The sequence below is a fragment of the Leucoraja erinacea genome, chromosome 9 (assembly GCF_028641065.1).
Source record: "Leucoraja erinacea ecotype New England chromosome 9, Leri_hhj_1, whole genome shotgun sequence".
In the NCBI taxonomy this organism is placed as follows: Eukaryota; Metazoa; Chordata; class Chondrichthyes; order Rajiformes; family Rajidae; genus Leucoraja; species Leucoraja erinaceus.
In genome coordinates, this window is record NC_073385.1 from 21,951,883 (window position 1) to 21,976,278 (window position 24,396).

General features: G+C 39.3%; 1 protein-coding gene across 1 annotated transcript in view; it reads right to left on the bottom strand.

Moving 5' to 3' along the window:
* Positions 1-2,085: 2,085 nt before the first annotated feature.
* Positions 2,086-24,396, bottom strand: part of hif1aa (hypoxia inducible factor 1 subunit alpha a) — a 37,242-nt gene continuing 14,931 nt past the window's right edge. The window contains exons 3-15 of the mRNA XM_055640311.1: positions 23,581-23,726; positions 23,218-23,302; positions 21,377-21,489; positions 20,201-20,403; positions 19,332-19,438; positions 18,007-18,154; positions 16,328-16,548; positions 13,253-13,524; positions 12,346-12,468; positions 11,542-11,966; positions 10,122-10,239; positions 6,489-6,606; positions 2,086-3,489 (exon numbers count right to left, since the gene is read on the bottom strand). Of these exons, the coding sequence (XP_055496286.1) occupies positions 3,338-3,489; positions 6,489-6,606; positions 10,122-10,239; positions 11,542-11,966; positions 12,346-12,468; positions 13,253-13,524; positions 16,328-16,548; positions 18,007-18,154; positions 19,332-19,438; positions 20,201-20,403; positions 21,377-21,489; positions 23,218-23,302; positions 23,581-23,726 (2,231 nt within the window). The 3' untranslated portion in view covers positions 2,086-3,337. The remainder of the gene's footprint in view (positions 3,490-6,488; positions 6,607-10,121; positions 10,240-11,541; positions 11,967-12,345; positions 12,469-13,252; positions 13,525-16,327; positions 16,549-18,006; positions 18,155-19,331; positions 19,439-20,200; positions 20,404-21,376; positions 21,490-23,217; positions 23,303-23,580; positions 23,727-24,396) is intronic.

Consider the following 24,396-nt stretch of genomic DNA (forward strand, 5'->3'; position numbering starts at 1 on the left):
GTTAAGGAGTCCGAATACTTTCTGAATGCACTGTATATCGTTGAAGGTACAGTGATTGATATGGTCAAGCAATTTGACAGGGGTGAAAGTTCCTCTCGCCAATGTTCCCTTTATTGTTAGCCTCCAGTACAAGTTTCTGAAATTGCACCAATAAAGAGTGCAGAAATGTTTACCTTCAAACCCTTTACTAAAATATCTGGCATTTCAAAATGTGATAAATCTCTAATTAATCAACTGAATAATCGGCTTGTCAAATTGTAAGGAATTTGTCTGGGGAAAGTTCTGGCTAATGGCATTCAGAAACAAGTAAGTATGGATTTGAAGGAAAGTTGTATCTTTACTACATTGAATTTGTACACGGAGAATTGTGTTGGAGTACATTTGTTACCCGTCTATTTTCAATTTTGATAACTTCTCACATGGCAGATTGTTCAGTGTCAAAGCTCGTGCACATTGGAAAAACTGGCACCAGGTGGAGAAAGCAAAATATAATGCTTGATTGGAGATTGTGTGATGTTCAGCACTGTTTTCAGTACTGGATCCTTTGACATTTGTGATGTAGATAGGGGTGGTGGAGCATTACAGCAAGTTGAGCACAAATCCTAGACGTTCAATCCCGACTCCTGGTCCTGTTTGTATGGATTTGCACGTTCTTCCTGTGACTGCATTGGTTTCCTCCTCGTGCTCATATTTTTTCCCTTAATATTCCAAAAAACGTAAGAGTTGGTGGTTTATAATTGGCCACTGTAAATTGCCGCAGTGTGATTCTTTGGGGGTGGGCGTATAATCTGAATGTAGGGTGATTAGATTTCAATTTGTCGATACACAGCATGGAAACACAGGCCCTTCAGCCATGCTGACCATCAATAACCTATCCACATTACTTCCATGTTACCCCATTTTCTTACCCTCTCCCCACACACTAGGGCGATGTACAGAGAGATCAATTAACCTACAAATCCACACATCTTTGGGATTTTGGAGGAAACCGGAGCAAACCCATGTGGTTACAGGGAGACTGTGCAAATTCTACACAGACAGCACCAGAGGTCAGGATCAAACCTGGGTCTGGCACTGAGGCAGTGGCTTGGCCAGCTGTGCCGTCCCTAATTGTGTGAAAATTAATGCTTGATGGTTGACATGGGCCACAGGGCCTATTTCTTATAAATGTAGGGGGCCACAATTAAGTTTGCTGATAATGCCAGAATGTTCTAAATGGGAGACTGAGGTAAGCACAAAAATGGCAAGCTGAAATTGATCCAGTTAAATGTGGCACAGCAAGATAGGAACAATAGGTGATTAAGGTGACATACAGAATACTAGACGGGGTGGGAGATTGCAACCTTCACGTGGTCCGCCCGGCTTCAACAAATGCAATCAACCTGGCGTGTACAATCAAGTAAGATCAAATAGAACAAGTTGTCCTACAACATTAGGCTGTGCACGCCATACACAAGAAGACGACTAAACTTTATTAGCTGAACGTAGAATTAATGAGAGGGGACATAATGGCAGTTCTATTTTAAAGATGGAAAACCCATGACTTTTCTTTGGTTGTGGTCACCAAACTACATGTTGGGAAAGCATCCTGAAAGAGTATGGAGAACATTTTTCAATTGTTGCGAATTGTAGCTATGGGGATCAATTTGCCGAGGATGCAGATGTTTTATTAGGAACAAGTAGACAGGAAAGATCTGAGGCATTTAAAATTGGAAAGCCGACATAGTACGCACAGGGAGATAACTAACTTAAAAAGCTCAATATATTTAATTGAACTTCACTTCAGTCTACTGGAGTCATGGGATCTAAAAGTAAGTTATGGCTCCTCAAGTGCTCATCTTAGTACATATACTCATCTTCTGCTCACCATTAAATTGTAATAGCAAACAAAGTAAGGATACTTTGAATATGTGTAAACCACCAGTACATTAAATAGATTACTTATATCTTTTGAACATTTATGTTACCACTTTAATAAACAGTTTATGGGTTTTCTAGTCGATTTATCCTCAGTTAATGACTTTGGTTATAAAGCGATAAAATAGGCTGTAAAATCTTGAAAATCAATAACATTGACACGCTGAGTAAGCCTGGTCCACGTGTTTATTGAAGTAATGAAACAATACAGTTAGTGTTCGATCCAACCACAAATAACAAAAGATGACCGAGTAAAAACAATCCAAGTTGTACGGTACAATTTCACGCGCAAAGTTTGGGATCACTTCATTCAAGAACTGTGCAAGGCCAGGAAATGGCAGGGATAGGAGTGTTGTGTTGGAGGAAAAGGGAATAAAGAATTTATAACCTACATGATACTTAATTGGGAGTTAAGTGACAAAGTGCTTTAGAATCAAGACAGGGAGACCAAACGAGCTCTTCTAATACAATGGATTTGTTACATTTACACTCTTTACTACTTACACAATGCAGAATAAGCAGCATAATTATGACTTGTTGCTATGATTTTAGAGCATTAACTTACAACTACAGTAGGAATTACGTGCGCTGGCGAACAAGTGACTAATCAATAATATTAAACTGCACATTAAAAAGAGACATTGCCCATATTTATGTTGCCAACATTCGATTTCCAACAAACAGTTGCTTAAGAGGAAGTCAGGTCCTCATCTGTTCAGTATAAGCCATTCTAGATTAAAAATGACATGTACAAAGTGATTATTTGTGTATGCATTCCATGCCTAACCTTCATTTTTAACTACATAATAACTAAAAAATTAGTTGGAGCTCCCATTTCTTAAATACGACAAATATAACTGCAAAACATATTGCATAAAGAACTGCTGGTACTTAATAAGAAAATATATTTTGTGCAATTGTGGCTATAATTAACGGCTGGCAAAGCAACAGGTAGAAATCCTAGAGTGAATCATATAGACATGATCTTGCCGCTCCGGGTTAAAGAATGTTCATGAAAAAAGCTGCTATAATCCCTTTTAATATTTATTCAATATCTTAGAGTGATCGCTATTAAATTCAAGCATTAGACACAAATTTCAGTACTTATTAAAATAGACCACCAAAATATGTTTACTTATAGGATGTGTCATTGTCATACATTCCACCTTCCTGATGGATCCCAAGCATGTCCATATGCCTTAAAGCATCAAGTATCCATAAGATATTCAAACCGAGTTACAGACTTGGACTGACAATGCAAATAAAGAGCAGATTATGGGCGAGGTCAGTGGAGGAGTACCGCTAACTGAAAAGCTGCAGTAGCCAGGCTTTTATAATAATCAGATTTAGAAAATATAAATAGACTGCTTTGGGTGCTGGGGCTTTGCCATTGTTCATTATTTTGTTCGGGTCTGTGACCTTAATTGACATGATCCAATGCTCTAAGAACATCTTCACCCTGAAGCAGGGTTCTGTTGCCTTGAATAGGTGCATTCACTTCACAGTCATAGTTGGTGAGTGTTGGCAAGCTATTGTCCTCTGCTGAATGAGCCAGAAGCCTGGCTACTATATCTGAAAGTAAAAAGATTAATGTGAAAATAAGAAAGCATTACATCAATTAAAAAAAAAAATTAAAAAAAATTGTTCAGAAAGCAAAGCAATGAGATGTAATATTCTAATTGGCCATCATTTATTTGCTTTACATAACAGTAATGTGGCATTTTCAAAAACAAATTATCTTGTAAATTAACATTGAAATGAAATTAAATTGCCTACATGCCATTATGTCCATCTTGGGGTAATTGGCCCTGATGTAATGGGACATTAAAGTAAAAACAAAATCCCACATTATCCTGGGTATCTTTTATGCCAGAGAACTGAACTGTTTTGAATGTAATCAATGAAACAAGCTAGAACACTCTAAGGGAAAGATGAATTACCTTTAATGAAGACACCTCATCTCCTTATTTTGGTCCAATGTAACATCGCTTACTGATTCTTATTCTGGATTCTTAGCTAGGGCATCTTCCCCACACAAGAGAATTTAATACAGGTAATTCTGCTATAATGCACGTTTAATGACGCAAATTGGATATCACATGATTGTTCAATGAGGGAACACTTTGTATTACGTGGTTCTAATTGGTTATAATGCAATTTCAATCGGGAACCAGAGAACCACTTGTTACTTTGGAAATTAGGAAGCAGAAAAAAACTGTCTTGTCCCCATTGACAATTTTTATATTGCAATTTTCTATAACCAGGTTTCTTAGGAACACAACTATCATATTATAGCCAAACGACTTGTATTTTCCACTGAGCTTAACTGTTATTAAATTCAAGGAAAACTGGCTTTAACTACTTTCCCCTATAGTGACAGATCCACCATTCAAGTGTGCTAAATCTTTATGGTGTACCATTTAAAGTAAAAGATTGAAAAAGTACCAGTGGAGGGGTGGTCCAATTTGTCCCTTTCCACCCAGAACACCCTCTCCTCTGGTACTTCCCCTGCAACTGCAGGAAATGCTACACCTGCCGCTTTACCTCCCCCCTCGACTCCATCCAAGGACCCAAACAGTCTTTCCAGGTGAGGCAGAGGTTCGCCTGCACCTCCTCCAACCTCATTTATTGCATATAACATATAACCATATACCATATAACAATTACAGCACGGAAACAGGCCATCTCGGCCCTACAAGTCCGTGCCAAACAACTTTTTTCCCTTAGTCCCACCTACCTGCACTCATACCATAACCCTCCATTCCCTTCTCATCCATATGCCTATCCAATTTATTTTTAAATGATACCAACGAACCTGCCGCCTCCACTTCCACTGGAAGCTCATTCCACAGCGCTACCACTCTCTGAGTAAAGAAGTTCCCCCTCATGTTACCCCTAAACTTCTGTCCCTTAATTCTGAAGTCATGTCCTCTTGTTTGAATCTTCCCTATTCTCAAAGGGAAAAGCTTGTCCACATCAACTCTATCTATCCCTCTCATCATTTTAAAGACCTCTATCAAGTCCCCCCTTAACCTTCTGCGCTCCAGAGAATAAAAACCTAACTTATTCAACCTATCTCTGTAACTTAGTTGTTGAAACCCAGGCAACATTCTAGTAAATCTCCTATGTACTCTCTCTATTTTGTTGACATCTTTCCTATAATTGGGTGACCAAAATTGTACACCATACTCCAGATTTGGTCTCACCAATGCCTTGTACAATTTTAACATTACATCCCAGCTTCTATACTCAATGCTCCGATTTATAAAGGCTAGCATACCAAAGGCTTTCTTTACCACCCTATCTATATGAGATTCCACCTTCAAGGAACTATGCACGGTTATTCCCAGATCCCTCTGTTCAACTGTATTCTTCAATTCCCTACCATTTACCATGTACGTCCTATTTTGATTTGTCCTGCCAAGGTGTAACACCTCACATTTACCAGCATTAAACTCCATCTGCCATCTTTCAGCCCATTTTTCCAAATGGCCTAAATCACTCTCTAGACTTTGGAAATCCTCTTCATTATCCACAACACCCCCTATCTTGGTATCATCTGCATACTTACTAATCCAATTTACCACCCCTTCATCCAGATCATTGATGTACATGACAAACAACAAAGGACCCAACATAGATCCCTGAGGCACCCCACTAGTCACCTGCCTCCAACCCGACAAACAACCATCCACCATTACCCTCTGGCTTCTCCCATTCAGCCACTGTTGAATCCATCTTGCTATTCCTGCATTTATACCCAACACCCCGCTGTCGTTAGGTGTCATCTTCTCTGCATCGGCGAGACCAAGTGTAGGCTTGGCGACCGTTTCGCCCACCACCTCCGCTCAGTCCGTACTAAACAACCTGATCTCCCGATTGCCCAGCACTTCAACTCCCCTCCCATTCTGAATCTGACCTTTCTGTCCTGGGCTTCCTCCATTGGCAGGGTTATTTAATTTAAATATTTTTAATGCACCATCTTCCATCACCTGCGAGGGAAGATCATTTCAAAGATTCATCATTCCTCTGCAGGGAAAAAAAAAAATCACGTGCCTCTGTTTTAAATGAGTTCCCCTTTGCATTGTAGTTATGTGCCTTTGTCCAAGGCTGAAAACAGGTATATGAACAGGAAAGATTTAAAGAATTATAGAACAGGATGAGGTTGACAACTTGGTTAGCCTAATCGTATTAGGCCAAGGGCATGTTTCCATGCTGTAGAGCTGATTTTCCCACTTATGAACACATCCTAACATCTTATGACTCAGCAAAAGTTAGAAATTAAAACATGTGGAATTGGACGAGTGGAGACTGAATATGTGGTGTTTTCATTGCATTGGTGTACACTGATTACTTTCCCTTTAGAAATCAAAGAACCACCACGGAATTAATTAGTGCTCCCATCCCTTTGATCTGAAGGAAAGGTTCAAAAATTGCCAGAAAAACCAACAATCTTATTTTCAAGTTCTTGTTTTATTTGTTACACCACATGCTGAATAATATGCAGATAACAGTCAATGGGAAAATGATAATTAGATAAGGAAAGGTTTTACTTGAATCTCAACATTTACCAGTGGGTAACAACACAAGTGTCTTCTGTTCACTGCCATTAGCTTCAAATCCTTTTGCACGCTTCCACGTGTGTGGTATACTGACTGAAGGGTTCGTGTCACTTGGGAACAATAATTCCTGTTAAAAACAAATCATTTCAAATTTATACTGCATATTCATTGGTACCACTACATTGAGCAAAAATGCTTGATTAAAATATTATTTCAGCATGTTACCCATGCAAGTGTGTACATTTGCAACACTTCAAAGCATTTAATCTCTGCATGCAATATATAATTCTTCATAATCACGGGCAATGTGATTATGAAGAATTATATATTGCATAATGCCCAGATTATGGGAATAATCTGGGATTATTCCATCCATCCCAGATCCCTCCAGCATTCCCAAAGAGTCCATTCCCACCCTGATTGCTCTTTCCAGCCACACCGGCTCTTAACTAGCACTGCTTCAGGTTTATTTGATTTCCACTTTAATGTTAGCATTCAGTACTCGTAGTTTCTCCAAAGTAGAAGAGATTACATGTGCAAAATATCTCCATACAGTTTATTAGGTCAATGCTGAGCTTCCAGTTGCCTGCCACTTTAATTAACTGATCTCTGTCTTGGGCTTGCATGCTTTGAACAGTGTTTCCAGGCACGCAAGAGTCCTCGGCACTGGGTACCGATTGTAATTGAGTTTAGATGGCAATCCTTTCCAGTCTGCAATGGTGCTGATACAAAGCCATCAACCTGTAATATTAACTAATTTTCTTTCCACAAATGCTTCCTGAATTACTTCAAGCATTACTGAGATTGCCAGTAAGGGAAATAATTCCACGGTTCCAATTTTGCCTCAATGCTCATTTATCTCTGGTTTACATTAGACAGATAACTGTGCTCGCCCTCTCTGAGCTGACATCATCACCTATGTTATATCCACCGTTCCATCTCTGTCTCCTGTCAAACATTCTCCTCCACCAATTTAATACACTTTTGTAAAAAAATTCAGTTACACCTGAAATGTTATCTGTTTCTCTCTACGTATTAGCATGGATTTTGGTCTGTAGAAATTGACAAAAGCTTTTTGAAACCTAGGAATTATAATACATTTTTGCTTTAAATTCGATAATGCCGTAACTTTTTATTTTTAGTTTCAATGTGCCCAAGATAATCGGAGAGGATATGGACCGTAACTTTTTTGTTTATTCCTGGTCCTTTTGGTTTCAGATGTGTAAATATTTTTAAACTGCAATGCAAAATGATCCTTGCCCAAATAGTTGGAGATAAGACTGTATGCAGGAATCTTGAGCAAAAAACAAATTGCTGGAAGAACTCGGTATGTCGAAGCTTCTATTACTCTCCTCATCCCAATCTCCTCTCCACTTATCCTAGTTACTATCTCCTCCTTTCTGTTATCCACCAATCAACCCCTCCTTACCTGGATCCCCCTATCACTTGCTAGCATTTGACCCACCCCTTACCTCAATCCACCACCAGTTATCCCTGGTTTATTTGATCAATTTAAAAAGGGGTCCTCAACCAACGTCCTTTTAAAGCAATGAATGCTTTAAGCATATGGCTGATTTAACTAAGCCTCAACTGCTTTTGTATATAAGGTTTCGCCCCATATCAAGAATCTACCAGCATCTGGAGAAACAAGATATTGCAGATGCTGGTTTAAAAAACAAGGCAAAGTGCTGGACTAGATACAAAAAGCTGGAGTAACTCAGTGGGACAGGCAGCATCTCTGGAGAGAAGGAATGGGTGATGTTTCAGATCGAGACCTTTCTTCAGGGTCTGAAAAAGGGGCTTGACCCGAAACATCACCATTCCTTCTCTCCAGAGATGCTGTCGGTCCCGTTGAGTTACTCCAGCTTTTTGTGTCTATCTTTGACTTAAACCAGCATCTGCAGTTCCCTCCTACACAAAGTAATGGTGTGATTTGGCTGGTCAGACAGGACCTCTGGAGAAAATGAATGAGTGACGTTGTGGGTCAGGACCCTTCAGCCGGATTGGGGGTGGGGAGCGGAGGTGTAAAAAATTAGGAGAGGAGAGACAAGACAAAGCCTGATAAGTGGATCCAGGTGAGAGTAATTTTTGATAGGCAGATGGTTAGACAAAGGCCAGATCGTTATGCTTATATCCTTATGCTTATACCCTTTGCTTTTGGAACTCTGGACTTCATCCTCTCCCACCCCATTTGGTCAAAAGTAAGGCCCTGACCAGAAAAGTCACCTGTTCATGTTCTCCAGAGATGGTGCCTGATACAAGTTACCCCAGCATTTTTGTTGTCTTTTATCTACCAACATCAGCCCTAAATATTCCAAGACACTTTGTGTATGTTAGAAAGACTATAAAGTTTCAAAATATGTTAATTTATCTCCATTAAATGGCAGAGGAACTAAACACCCTGTAGAAATCAGATAATTTAATTGGGTCTCTTTGCACACTTTCAATCACAGTGAAGGACAACCTACCCATTCCAGGTAGACACAAATGCCTTCTCTCCAGAGATGCTACATGGCCCGCTGTTACTCCAGAATAATGTGTCTACCTTGGATTTAAACCAGCATCTGCAGTTTTTTCCTACCCATTCCAGGTACCAGTTGAAGGAACTGTCCTTTGAATTTCTCCCATCCCCTAAAATCACTTACCTGAACCATGGTCTTACTAATGCCTCTTATAACTGAAGCGTAAACCAACCCCTCACATTTTAAATTTCCCATTGGAATGAATGGCTTCCTTAATTACTTGCTATACATGCATACAGGGTTTCCTGCCCCCTCTGCCATCCCTCACAATTTACACACGATGTGTCTATTATCCCTGTCAAAATGGAGAATTTCACATGTTCTGTCAGAATTTTGTCAGTCTCCAAACAAATCCATACACCTTCACAGATTTTTATATCTTGTTCGCAACACTTTTCTGCTGAGCTCTGTACCAGCTGTGCATTCATTCATGCCATTTAGACAAATTGTAAGAAACTGAAGTCAAGCACCATCGGTCACCACCTGGAAAAATACTTATGCCTACTCTGTTAGCAGGCTACCTTCTAGCCAAGTCATTCTGTTTGCTCCCATACCAATAGCATTTATTTTCTAAACTAATCTTTGATGTAGCACCTGAACGTGGCTTCTGGAAATGTAAGAGTACATCCATTGATTCACTACAGCAGGGTACTTCTAAGAACTCCATAAATTAATCAGACGTCATTTAACCTTCACTAAGCATTGTTGACGATTACCTTTCTGAAAAAGTTAACTATGCACTAATCCAGAGGATTTTTTTGAAAAGATCATAGCATTAACAAATCTTTAAGGATAAAATCCATTAGTTCACAATGATCTGATAGCCTTGGGCTCAACAATTTGCTCAGTACTACTTCCATAGTGATTTATTTTGAGTTCCACCCTCCCTTCCAATCCCAAAATAAGGATAATTTCTGGGATGTTCCTTGAAACCTCCATGGCGAAGACTGCTGCAAAATATCTGCAACTCTTCATTCATCTACTTGTTTTTCAATATCCCCATACCCTTATAACTTCAACCACTTCTAGTTATTGTATAGAATCATACCATATTCTTTTGTGCTGGAATAAAAATAATTAAGCAGAATTACTACGAAGAAAATGATAAAACTACACCTACAATTCCAACTGCTTGGAACAGGGAAGCTGCATTTTCCAACTTTCGTTTCTTAGGTGAATTGTGCAAAACCACTGTCTGAGGGCTCGGGTCTTCTGTTGGAGCTCTTTCTTTTGCAGATCTTGAGGCAAACAAAATAGTTTTAGTGCAAATATATTATTAAACATCTATCAATATCAGACTTTTGAAATCCTCTAGTGCATGCTGCACTTTCTTTGAATAGTCCACTTTGATCTGTTCTACACAAGTTCATAAATCATAGGAGCAGAATGAAGCCATTCGGCTCATCAAGTCTACTCCGCCATTTAATCATGGCTGATCTATCTTGCCCTCTCAACCCCACTCTCCCCGTAACCCCTAACACCCTTACTAATCAAGAATCTGTCGATCTCCACCTTGAAAATATCCATTGACGTCCTCCACAGCTGTCTGTGGCAATGAATTCCAGATTCACCACCCTCTGACTAAAGAAATTCTTCCTTATTTCCTTTCTAAAGGAACACCCTTTTATTTTGAGGGTTTGGGACATTACCCATCCTATGCTTTACTACATCAACAAGACATTTTTTCCCTTTTCCTTTGTTAAATTTGCAGTAAGGGTCCCATGCTTAGTAGAAGCCGAATTTTATTGAATGAGGAAACATTAAGGATGGGCCAGGGAGACTTGCTATCAGACACCACAAAGGCGTCTTGGTTAAATATCTGCGGACATAGGCAATTCATGAATGTACAATTCAGCTATCAATTGACCACATCAGTGGCTTTATGGAATGAACTGGTAGACTATTTTACAAGTTTAGTACATAAATAAAATAATTCTGAAAGCAGCACAATAGAACAAAACAATAATATTAAGAGAAAACTGTTTTGGGGGTCAGGATAGAGAAAAGTACTACAGCGGAAAATTTAGGCAGTTTCTTGCTCAGTGCTGTAAACTGAAGTGCACAAGAAGTCTGGTATTTTCTGTTAGATTTGTTTCCTATCCCTCCATTTTTCATGTGCATTGTGGCTGAATGCCTAAGTGGATCTCTTTCTTGACTAGAGACCTGAACTAAGAGGTTTTTATTGTAATACTGTCTGAGTGTTTCAACTTGTGCTAAAGAACACAAATAACACAATAAAGATATTATTTGTTAATATATTTTACTCACTATTTGATTAATTGACATGAATAGCACAGGTGAATTTAAATAAATGTACGTAAAGGAGAATGAACGTGAAATCCAATCATGGACTGGTTGAATAACCTTATTTGTTCTGTAAATTTTGTGTAATTCCCTCACTATTTACTTGCTGGTGTACATGCATGACAGAGATCTGTTATAATGGTGCCAAAATTGGGATCACCTGACTGCCTGCAGGGGTCGTCAACACTGCCAAAAGCAAGTATCATTGGCAAACCTAAAATAGCCACTTCTGTTACCTTTTACTGTAATTAAGCAACACCTTCACAGGAGATACAAGACTCTGCGGATGTGAAGTATCAATCTGCTGTGTCAGTGGTCCTTTCCCTCCAGTTCGGACAGGTGAAGCTGTTCTGCTGCTGCTCTCACAATAGAGTGCTTCTGGGCAATTATCCATTTCATTTACATGTATGCAAGATTTAATTGCATTCACAGGCTCAATCTTTTCCACTTGGTTCAATGTTTGCGTATTCTTGTGTGGAGTGTCTTTAACAGATGATCCAGCTTGTGGGAAGATGTCAATCACATTGTTCATGCTTTGTGTGCTGGGAGGGGTGGCTGGAGATTCCGTAAGTGGTGAAAGTTGGTCCAATGACCGAAGCTGAAAGTCATCATCCATTGGTATGTATGGAGCCAGCATCTCCAAATCCAAGTTATCAATGTCCTAGTGAAATGAACCATTTTATTCAGTCATAATATACGTAGATTTGCTATATTTATTTCTTGGCTAAAATAGACAGCATAACTAAATTCAAATCTGATTCAAAATCTATCTCACTTTAATTATTTCATAGGTATCTTTACAATTAGATAAAGTTAAGATCCAGCAACCCTCATGCCTGAATTCTCTTTTTCCACAATCTATAATGTGAAAAGTTCAACTAAATGTGTCTTGTGGTATCTTGATTATAGTATGCTCAAGTAGCTGATAATCTATTATACAAAAGGAACTGGAATTTTCTGAACTTTTTTGTTAAATTTACTTTTTTTTTTTTGCAAAGTACATCATTGTACATAATTTCAGCAATATTTGAATGTCATACCTGAACAGAGAAGGGGGTTTTGGCTTCCGGATCAATTGCAAAAAGCTTTTCCACCATGTCCAATTTGAACTCATTAGACATTTCAGTGTCAACATTAAAGCAATAGGCTGGAGGACTACTGGGCTGTGAAAATAATTAACAAAGTTCAGTTAATTAGATGAAGAAATAAAAGTCAAATAGGAAACAAGTACTCCTAAAATTAAATTTATGGATTAAAATTAAGGTGGAAAGAGTGCTGCTCGGGGTTCGAGGCCCTGAGCTATAGGGATAGGTTGATAGGCTCTGACTTTATTTCCTGGCGCGCAGGAGACTCTGGGGTGATCTTTTATAGAGGTGCATAAAATCACAAGGAGAATTGATAGGGTGAATGCATAGTCTTTTATCCACGTTAGGGAAATCAAGAACCAGAGAACATAGGCTTAAGATGAGAGGGGCATGGTTTAAAAAGAAACCCGAAGGGCAATCTTTTCACGCGGAGGGTAGTGGCTATATGGAACAAGCTGCCACCAATGAACTAGTCGAGGCATATACTGTAAATGTTTTTAAAATGGCATTTTAGCAGGTACAGGGACAGGAAAGGTTTTGCAAGATATGGGCCAAACATAGTCAAATGGGACAGGCCTGTATCGGGCATATTGGTCAGCATGGACCGTCTCTTAGAGAATAACAAAATGTTGGCAGTACTGTAAAAGCACTTTACTCCAGACAACCTAACTGCTGCAAAGACAGCGGTTGAGGAGGAAGTCTGCCCCTGCGTATTTGTTCCTTATGTTATGTTCCTTGAAGCATTCTAAATGTGCAGCTGCTTGTAGGAACTACTACAAAAAAATTGCAAACATTCACAGAATACTGAATAAAACTGATGTACTTGGATATCTTGTTGGAAAACATATAGCAAGAGACTTACTTGTGTTGAATTGTGAGTGGGGCCAAGACAGGAGGATTTGCTTGTTTGCTCATTAATTTGTGGAATGGTAAATGAAAATTCCAGTGGTTCTTGGGTTGTTTCAAGCTTGATAATTGACTCCAAGGCCGACTCTGTGCTGTTGCATAGTGGCTTAACTGCATCCGAAGGAGGAAGGGGTGACAGTGCCAAGTCTACCGTCTTTCGGTCAGTGGCGGAGGGCAACATAACATCATTGTACAGAGAGACCTCATCAAACTGCTGTATTTCTGAACCTGAAACAAAATGTATTAATGGCATTTAGAATTTGCACAATGCTATCAAGCTGCTCTTCAAACAACAACGTTTATCAGTCAAAATCCTATCGTTAATACTTTTTGTGAATACTCTGCATAGTTACAAAGACATAATTTAGGATTCTCCTCCTAAAGCTGAATGTTACGTCTTTATAATAAACAATTTTACAATTAGCCACTCACAATTTCCCAAACAATATTACTAAAACTAATTGTCATTAAGATATGGTCATTGGAAAAATGTAGCTAAATCGGTTAAGTAGGTTTGAAGTGAATGTTAAAGAATGCCATAATTTAAATTTCTGTGAATTAATCTTTGGAGATTTATTTCATTTTGTAAAGTAAAAAAAAAGATTGTTTAATTTGTACACAATTCAGACACTCCACGACTTGTGTAAAAGTTACGTTCTACTTTAGTAGAGGCAAGTCAGAATCACCTCAAAATTAGATAAAAACAATGAACTGCAGATGCTGGTTAATAGAAACATAGAAAATAGGTGCAGGAGGTGGCCATTCGGCCCTTCGAGCCAGCACCGCTTTCAATACGATCATGGCCAATCATCCAAAACCAGTTCCCCGTTCTGGCTTTTTACCCATATCCCTTGATTCCCTTAGCTCTAAGAACTAAATCTAACTCTCTCTTGAAAATACACAAAACAACATTGTGCTGGAGTAGGCAAAAATGCTGGAGAAACTCAGCGGGTGAGGTAGCATCTATGGAGCGAAGGAAATAGGCAACGTTTCTGGCCGAAACCCTTCTTCAGACTGATGTGAGGGTGGGGTGAGGAGGAGCCACTGGGCTGAGGGAGAGCTGAGAAGGGGAGGAGAAAGTAAGGACTACCTGAAATTAAAGAAGTCAATGTTCACACTGCTAGGGTGCAAACTGCCCAAGCGAAATATGAGGTGCTGCTCCTCCAATTTACGGTGGTCCTCACTCCGGCCATGGAGGAGGCTGAGGACAGAAAGATCGGATTTGGAATGGGAGGGGGAGTGCTGAGCCACCGGCAGATCCTCCATGGCCAGAGTGAGACCACTGTAAATTGGAGGAGCAGCACCTCATATTTCGCTTGGGCAGTTTGCACCCCAGTGGTATGAATATTGACTTCTCTAATTTCAGGTAGTCCTTACTTTCTCCTCCCCTTCTCAGCTCTCCCTCAGCCCACTGGCACCTCCTCTTCCTTTCTTCTTCCCCCCCCCCCCCCCCCCACCCTCACAGCAATCTGAACATAGAAACATAGAAATTAGGTGCAGTAGTAGGCCATTCGGCCCTTCGAGCCTGCACCGCCATTCAATATGATCATGGCTGATCATCCAACTCAGTATCCCGTACCTGCCTTCTCTCCATACCCCCTGATCCCCCTAGCCACAAGGGCCACATCTAACTCCCTCTTAAATATAGCCAATGAACTGGCCTCAACTACCCTCTGTGGCAGAGTTCCAGAGATTCATCACTCTCTGTGTGAAAAAAGTTCTCCTCATCTCGGTTTTAAAGGATTTCCCCTTTATCCTTAAGCTGTGACCCCTTGTCCTGGACTTCCCTAACATCGGGAACAATTTTCCTGCATCTAGCCTGTCCAACCCCTTAAGAATTTTGTAAGTTTCTATAAGATCCCCTCTCAATCTCCTAAATTCTAGAGAGTATAAACCAAGTCTATCCAGTCTTTCTTCATAAGACAGTCCTGACATCCCAGGAATCAGTCTGGTGAACCGTCTCTGCACTCCCTCTATGGCATTAATGTCCTTTTTCAGATTTGGAGACCAAAACTGTACGCAATACTCCAGGTGTGGTCTCACCAAGACCCTGTACAACTGCAGTAGAACCTCCCTGCTCCTATACTCACATCCTTTTGCAATGAAAGCTAACATACCATTCGCTTTCTTTACTGCCTGCTGCACCTGCGTGCCTACCTTCAATGACTGGTGTACCATGACACCCAGGTCTCGCTGCATCTCCCCCTTTCCCAATCGGCCACCATTTAGATAATAGTCTGCTTTCCTGTTTTTGCCACCAAAATGGATAACCTCACATTTATCCACATTATACTGCATCTGCCAAACATTTGCCCACTCACCCAGCCTATCCAAGTCACCTTGCAGTCTCCTAGCATCCTCCTCACAGCTAACACTGCCCCCCAGCTTAGTGCCATCCGCAAACTTGGAGATATTGCCTTCAATTCCCTCATCCAGATCATTAATATATATTGTAAATAGCTGGGGTCCCACTAGTCACTGCCTGCCATTGTGAAAAGGACCCGTTTACTCCTACTCTTTGCTTCCTGTTTGCCAGCCAGTTCTCTATCCACATCAATACTGAACCCCCAATGCCGTGTGCTTTAAGTTTGTATACTAATCTCTTATGTGGGACCTTGTCGAAAGCCTTCTGGAAGTCCAGATACACCACATCCACTGGTTCTCCCCTATCCATGCTACTAGTTACATCCTCGAAAAATTCTATAAGATTCATCAGACATGATTTACCTTTCGTAAATCCATGCTGACTTTGTCCAATGAAGAAGGGTTTTGGCCCGAAACGTTGCCTATTTATTTCGCTCCATAGATGCTGCCTCACCCACTGAGTTTCTCCAGTGTTTTTGTCTACCTTCGATTTTCCAGCATCTGCAGTTCCTTCTTAAACATTGTGCTGGAGTAAGTCAGCAGAGGTGTTAAAACTGGTTATATTGGTGAAATTTATAACTAAAAGAAATGCCTGCAGCACAATCTTTGTGCCTCTGCAAAATGCAAAAATCACCAAAACACAAGATGTTGGGAGATAGTTTCCAACCTGAAGGGCTAAAGTCCAGTGAGACAACTGTATCGCCTGCAGCTGGTGCAAGTTGAGTCAAAGCTTCTGGTTCCTCCTTCAGTTTGTCAAACAGATTGGTGGCCTCTTCGTTTGTGGATTGATCGGTTGTTGCCTTAACAGGTTCCTCAGCCTTCTCCGTGAATGCTGGTACACGTTCAGTCTGATCCAGTGAAAGAACCACTTCTTTTTCAACTAAACCACTGAAAGAAATATTGATACATTTAACCCCCACTTTCACAATAATGAAGTGAAGCATATCACTTCAAACATCAGAACTCTTATGAACTTTGCATCTGTGCATACATGCAGGCATGAATCAGGAAAAATCTGAAAAATGAGGAAGAGAGATGGGGGTCCAGGGGGCATTGCCCCCGCCTTGTAGGGTTCCTAGGGGCAATGCCACAGGCAGGGGTAAAAGGGGGCAGCACCCCCTATATGCAGATTTTTTTGATAATTGTACCTTGAAATGACAGTTTTCTTGCCTGTTTACCCTTTATGTTATACTATTTTTTTTAAAAATTGTACCTCAAATTAACACATTTTACTTGGTTGCCTCTTCTTAATTTACAGAGAAGTTTTGTGATAATCATACCTTAAAATGACACCAACCCCTTGCTTGTTTACACTTAAGTAACATTGAAAATATTTAATATTACACCTACTTGCAACATGATACCTGTTCCTTGCTTGTTTAGCCTAATTAGGGAGATCATCATTGTATTTAAACGACAAATTAATTTCAAATCCAACTCTTAGTTAAGATGAAAATGATGATCCATCTACTTCAAAGATGATCATATTGTGCTACATAGCTACTCAGACAAATTAAGTACAGTGGACAAAATATTAACATCTCAACCTGGAATTTAAGGTATTATTTGAAAATACCATTTCTTTAAATCTATGGTCAATTTATTTATTAAAAAAAAAAGAAAAATCAAATAATCCTTTATCTTCTTTTGATTGCTGGACATTTTCTGATTGCCAGAATTTGCAAAGCCAGTGACTATTGAGGAATGCTAATTGCTGACTCAATGGCGAGTCCAATTTGGAAATGCAGCCAGAAGGCATCATAACAGGCTGCGGCCGAGGACTGGGAACGCGGACAGAGGCCTTTATCTCGATGCCTCCCGAATCGCCGCGTAGAACCCCGGCCAGGGCCACGTGGGTAGAAGCTCGGGTCGAATGAAGCGGCCGATGGTGCCCACAACTGGAGCCTGGGTCGGTACCATGGAGGCGTGAAGTGGGGCGACGACAGCGGTGAAGCCTCGCGACAATGGGGCCACAGCGGCGGTGAAGCCTCGCAGCGGCGGCGATGCCGTACCAAATTTCAAAATCCACGGATGCGTGGAGAAATCTCATGCCTGTAATTTCTTGAACTTCAGGGCACACTGGTTCAGAAAGGCAAGCCTGCAAGGTTACAATGATCTCACTTCTCTCCCGGTATTGCTGTTGGTATGAATAGATAACCTACTCCACTACACAGAAATATTTGGATAGAGGGGCTTATAACTGCTATTTCCATGAAGAGGTATGTTTTGTTCATAACATGCAAAATATCTTCTAGTTCGCTATTTTAATTAGATGGGAGGATTGTATGCTATGGAAATTATTCCTGTTCTGTAAGAATTATCACCATTTTTATTATAGATGCTTACCTCAAAACGTAGTTCACGCAGACGATGCACTGAGGTTGGGAATTTTTTGAATTGTAGATTACCGTGGCCTGAGTTTCCACCCAAACGTAACCACCTTCCTTTCCTAACATCCTGTACTGACCTGTGGTTGCTTGGCCTTTTGTAAATACTTAAGGAAAAAAAGAAACATCCTTAATTTTCGTCAAACAATCAAGGTTTTCACAATTCAAAGTATTCGTAAACAACCTGACTTTTCAGTGTAATTTTCAGGAATTCCTAAATCTGTACCGGACCACAAAAAATTGCAGAGATTTAAGGATGTAGCCCAATCGCTCACACAAATCAGCCTACATCAACACTTCACACTGCCTCAGGAAAGCAGCCAACATAATCAAGGACTATTTACAAACCAAGTCATTCCTGCTTCCCCCTCTCCCATCGTGTAGAGTATACAAAAGATACATATCAATAGAATCAGTACCATTTTTAGAAATTCTGTGTAGGAAGGAATTGCAGATGCTGGTTTAAACCAAAGATGGACATAAACATGCTAGAGTAACCAGCAGTTACTGATTTCTCTAACTTCAAGTAAACCTTGCTCTCCATCTATCTCTCCCCCCCTCCCCTTCCCAGTTCCCTGACCAGTCCGACTGTCCTCGATTACATTTTATCTGCTTTGTTCCTTTCTCCTAGCTAACAATCATCCATTCTACATTTGCCTTGATCTCCATCCCCTTTGTCTCGTTTTCACACCTTTCACTACCGTATCTCTGTATCTCTCTCTCCCCTGACTCAATCTGAAGAAGGGTCTCGACCCGAAACGTCACCCATTCCTTTTATCGAGAGATGTTGCCTGTCCCGCTGAGTTACTCCAGCAGTTTGTGTCTATCGTTAGATTACTGATTGGACTACTCAAACTAGAGGTGCAATCCCAATCTCCCAACCTATTTCATTGAAGCCCATGCACTTTTTTTAATCTGCACTTTCTTTGTAGCTGTAATGTTATAAACATTATTTTCAGAACGCTGGTATTTTTCGCTTTGCACTACCCATTGTCTTTGTGCACGGCTTGATTGTATTTGTGCACAGTATATTTAAACTAGATAGCACACAAACAGTTTTTCACTGTATCTATGACCACTGCATTACCACAACAAACCAAAACAAATATACTATTAAATTAAACCTTTCTGGAAATTTAACTGAACAGAAATTTAATCCAGATTCGTGCTTGCGGGATGAGACACCATGATTTCTTAATCACATTTGGTCAAAATGGTCCTGGCCCAAATGCCAATAAATATGTAGCGAAGAGAAAAACAAGAAGCTATTCAAAGACAACTTACGATCATGATGGGTTTTGGTCAGATGGTCTGAATCCATGGCGTGGTAATATTCATAGATTGAACGACCCAGCAATTCTTCTGGTTGGTAGCCCATTAACTCTGTTATTCTGCAAGGAAGATTACACAGGGGAAATAATTCAGATGCAGCACTGCATTGTACATTTGTATCAAACCACTATTTCCACTCCCCCGAATAAACTGTTATAAAAGTCGAAGATAGAAACAAAAAGCTGGAGTGACTCAGCAGGTCAGTCAACTGGCTTAGCTCTTCACTTCATATGTTTGGACTAAATAAAGCACTATTTGATTCCTCTCTTGCCTGCCAACGCCATTCTTTCCTGGAACATCATGGTAACAAAGATCATGCTCCACTGTTTCTCTAATCTTTAAAAAACATATTACCCTTTGTTCACTATCCTACAATTCCAACAAATGCAAACAGCTTAGGGTCTCAAATGCCATGACAAAAAGATTTGTTGAGCTCATTGTGCCTCTTCCCTTCAGAGACTAAAGATGCTGGAATCTGAAGAAATAATTTTTTTAAAAAAGGGTTCAGCTGGAGGAAGTTGGCTAGTCAGTAGATATTTTTGGAAGGAAATGGACAAGTTAACATTTCTGGTTGTGTTCCTTCATTTAGATTTAGAGTAGGGAAGAAATAGCCAGTGTTATGACATTTGGGGGGGGGGGAGCTAGAGGTTTTTACCTGTTATACCCCTTTTCCCAAAAAGAATCACAGGAAATACACTGAATTGTTGATCTACTCTAAAAGTTGAGAACTAATCAAATGCAATGAAATCTTGATAATTTCAATCCCAATAATGGAATACATTAAACATCCACAAATAATCACTTATTAGCTCTTAACTTGCCTCTCATCACAATAGGAGAATTTCATGTCCAGGCCATGACGACTCAAAAATGTCTTGCTGTCCAGTGGGACCTCTATGTTGGATGGGTGTGGAATAGGTTCACAGATCAAAACAAGACAGGTCATAGGTGGCTCCTTGTAACCACAGTGCATCTGCTCACTTTTGGATTTGTACACTTGAATGTGCCCAGTGCAATGAAGGACCTGCAAAAGACGTGTCAACATTTGGTAATTGCTACGATTTAAGTCCTTAACATCATTTGGCAATTTAAGCATATTTAACTTGGACCTTTATATATTTTTTTAAACATTTGCCTTCCTGAATTACCATACCTATGTAACCACTTTCTCAAATCATCAAAGGGTCTTTGACTGTAACAATCATCTTTGGAGATTATCACTCATTTTGATTTCTCTGGAAGCATCTTAAATGATCTGTTTGATTTGGTCTGCCGCATTTTTTTACCAGTGGTATAACGCTAATTTCCCAAACTAAGTTCTTCCCTCCTCCCTGACGGTGGATCATATCAACTTCTTTCAAATCAAAGTCTCAGTTTTATCAGCATGCTATTCAGTTCTACTCAGCACTAACACTCGCATGTATGTACTTCCCTCGACAAACAAAAAGAGACTTGGTATTTGGAAGCATTTGATTAAAGGACAGTATTACTTCCAAGCACAGGATGTTCTACCTAATTGTCACTTTCCAGTAATTGATTGTTTAATAGATTAAGTTTCTATTCGAAAATCATAGATTGTCTTCAGATCCATTGTTAGGTTGTCACAAAACCATTCCCGGTGTGTTCATGTTGATATTTTAATTTTCTTCCTCCATGTGGCACATTTGCCTTGATTAAACTTCACGTTATGCTGAACAGAATAACAGTTATTCTGTCCAGCTATATAACTGCTGAAACCGTATATACCACCAACCCCCCCCCCCCCCCCCCCCCCCCCCCCCCCAGTTTTGTTATCCTCTCAGGATTTGCCCTTTATCATTGTATTATTTGATCGTGTTTAAGCTAAAATTGTCAAAAATCTTTTCTATATCAAGATAACGACATACATTTGAAGCTTCATATCTGAGAAATCGAGGTGTAAAAAATTTGGGATTACATGTCCAAACTTGCATATTTAGAAAAGGAAGCAAGATCTAGATTAGAATCAAACCTCATACCTTCCATGTTGCTGATTTAATATTGACAGTACGGCCTCGACTCGTCAAAGTACATTTCATCCGCAAAAAGAAGTTGCGTTCGGTGTTCTGATCCTTTCCCTTCTTCAGAAGTCCTAAAGTTCAGACACCACCACCAGTGTTAAAAACATAGGTTCCAATAACAAAAACAGTGATTCATAATTGTTCTAGCACTGCAGGTGGCCACCTGGCCAATGATTCCATGTTGAGAATTCCGTCACTTCCGTTCCCCCTGCTCTAACTACACAAGTCTGGAAATCATTATTCCCTTGAGTGCCTATACAATTTCCTTTTGCAAACTCAATGGTTTTGGCCTTCACCACTCTCGATGGCCATCACCTTTTCTTGGGGTTAAGAATCCTTCCTAACTTCCGCCCTATATGTGGCCCAAAGCCACAAATCCATGTCTTAGGCTTGTACCACCAGCTAAAGGGAAACAGATTTTCGTTCCTGATCTTATTTCATCATATATTCATATTGTCTCTCTTAAATCCTTTGTTCCATGCAGGACGAGTTTTTCAAACCTACTTTCTAATTAATATCATTATCCCAAGAAACATTCTGGTAAATTTCTTCTATGTCCTTTCAAGGATCTTCCCATCCTGTCTCGAGTAAAGTGTATAGAAAGGGATGTCGGAGTCCAATCAGAGTTTTATAAAGATTCAATTTAATTTGTATTTAATGCTTCCTATTTATGAAACCCATAATTCCAAATTCTTTTCTCAATTAATATAGTTCAAGTGAGTTTATTGTCATGTGTCCCTGCATAGGACAATGAAATTCTTGCTTTGCTTAAGCACACAGAAAATAGTAGGCATTTACTACAAAACAGATAAATGTGTCCATATACCATGATATAAATATATACACACATGAATAAATAAACTGATATTCTGTCATTTTTGAAGAACTTCAGATCCCCCTGGTTGCTGCATACTTTAGCACAGTGCTATTAATTCTATACTGCCTCCCCCACCTTTCTCCCAAAACACTTCACATTCCTTTTTGAATTCCATTTACCTGCTAATGTATGTCCTGTTGCAGGTGAATGTTAGGACACTCAATGTTTGCCACAACACCAGGTTAGGTATTAGTTTTTACTTTAGTTATTATTCTCATGTGTATGGAGGTACTTTTTCTTTGTATGCCTCCCAGTCAAATGAGTGAGAAGGGAAAAAAAACGCGTACCAGATATGAATTTTGTCCTAGTTTTTCATTGCTAAAATGATTTGAAAACATTTATCTTGAACCATGTTACACAGTGAAATAAATTCATTAAATTAATCCCAACTTTGTGAACACTAATAACTTAACCACACAAAAATCATTGACAACTGAAATCTGTAACAATTTAATGTGTAAATGCTGAGGTAAGCAATTTGGTCAGGTTTATCCCCAACAACTCACATCTTCAAAATGATGCTGTGGTTTAGAGAAATGTATTTAAATTTAACACTAGGAAATTTAATGTATCATTTACGTTTCATTGCTGAGCCTGTGGCAATTACTATTTTTGCACACTAATTTACAGTATTTACATGTTTCCCATTTGTTACCTTGTATTTAACAATGTGGGACATTGCTCAATTATAGATGGATAGTAAGAGTACAAATGATTACTGGGGTAATCTGGAATAGGTACAAGTTATAATCAGATCGGCTGAGATCTGATTATATCTGATTGAAGGGGTAATGTGACCTGCTCCCACTCTGTATGGAAAAAGTCCCTAAAATACACAAGGTACAATACGTACAACTAAAATTATAAAAATGTCCTAATTATGGGAGTCTTTAATCTATTAAAAACAAAGCTGTTTTCTTACCTTGCCTGTGTGAAAGCATTTCCCGCATCTCTTCATGATCACATGGGTGAATGAAGTCAAAAATACTGTGCCCAATCAGTTCAAACTGTTTAATAAAAAGTAAAGAAAAACATTGATAATTATAAGTAATTAAGAATATTAGTTTAAACAAACTTTAAAATACAGGCTTCCAGATTTGTAAGCAACTAGCAAAACAATTGAAGAATGCAACAAATAATCTGCTGGAGGAACTCAGCAGGTTGAGAGGCAAAGAACTGTCAATGTTTCAGGTCAAAGCCCTGCATAAATGGCAATAAATTATACATAACTTCTGTACAATATCACATCACACAGTATTTACATAGCAAACATAATCAACCATACCTGAGTAAGTCCCATGCACTTGTTGACATTCTCAGACATGTAGATCATGTCTCCATCCTGTGTTAACACCAGGACAAATCCATCCAGAGCTTTTAAGTAAAAGCTGTTAAGTTGTTTCTCTAAGTCAGCTTCCAGCTCAGCATCCCCTGTATATGTTAGATATGAATCCAAATAAATTCCTTTTGTTAAGGAGTACACTTTCAAATTAAAACCAATTGTTTGATTTGAGAGCAAAGCATTTATATTACACCATGTGTTGAATGCTACCAAATGGCAGAGTAAACAAAGCTATTTTTCAGACCAAAATAGCAGGCGAATGCTATTCTTTATCCAAGTGGTACCATAGAATATTCAATGTCCATATTAACAGAAACCAAACTCTCCACGATACATTCATTAAAAAACCACATGAATATAGCAATATTCCACATAATTACCAAGCCTTGCCCAATTTACAAAACGGGGAGAGTCTGAAAAAAAGCTTGCATTATAACAATTTGTATTTATATAGCATGTTCAAAGTAAAAAGTAATTGTGAAGTACACTGGGAATTATCAAATCCTAATTATAGTTTTGACCAATGGGAGCATAGTGCAGTGAATTCTGAATTTATAATCCAGGTTATGAACTAATTCCCATTTAGATATAGTGCTTCTTTGAAGAAAAAAATCAGGTTATGAACATGTGGACACAGATTTCCAAGAGGCCCAATGAGCTAGTGCAATAATAAATTAATATCACAACTGTTTCATATTCAGCAGGTTAGGTAATCACTGCTGGAAAACAGTGAATTTCTAATAATACTGCACAGGTCTT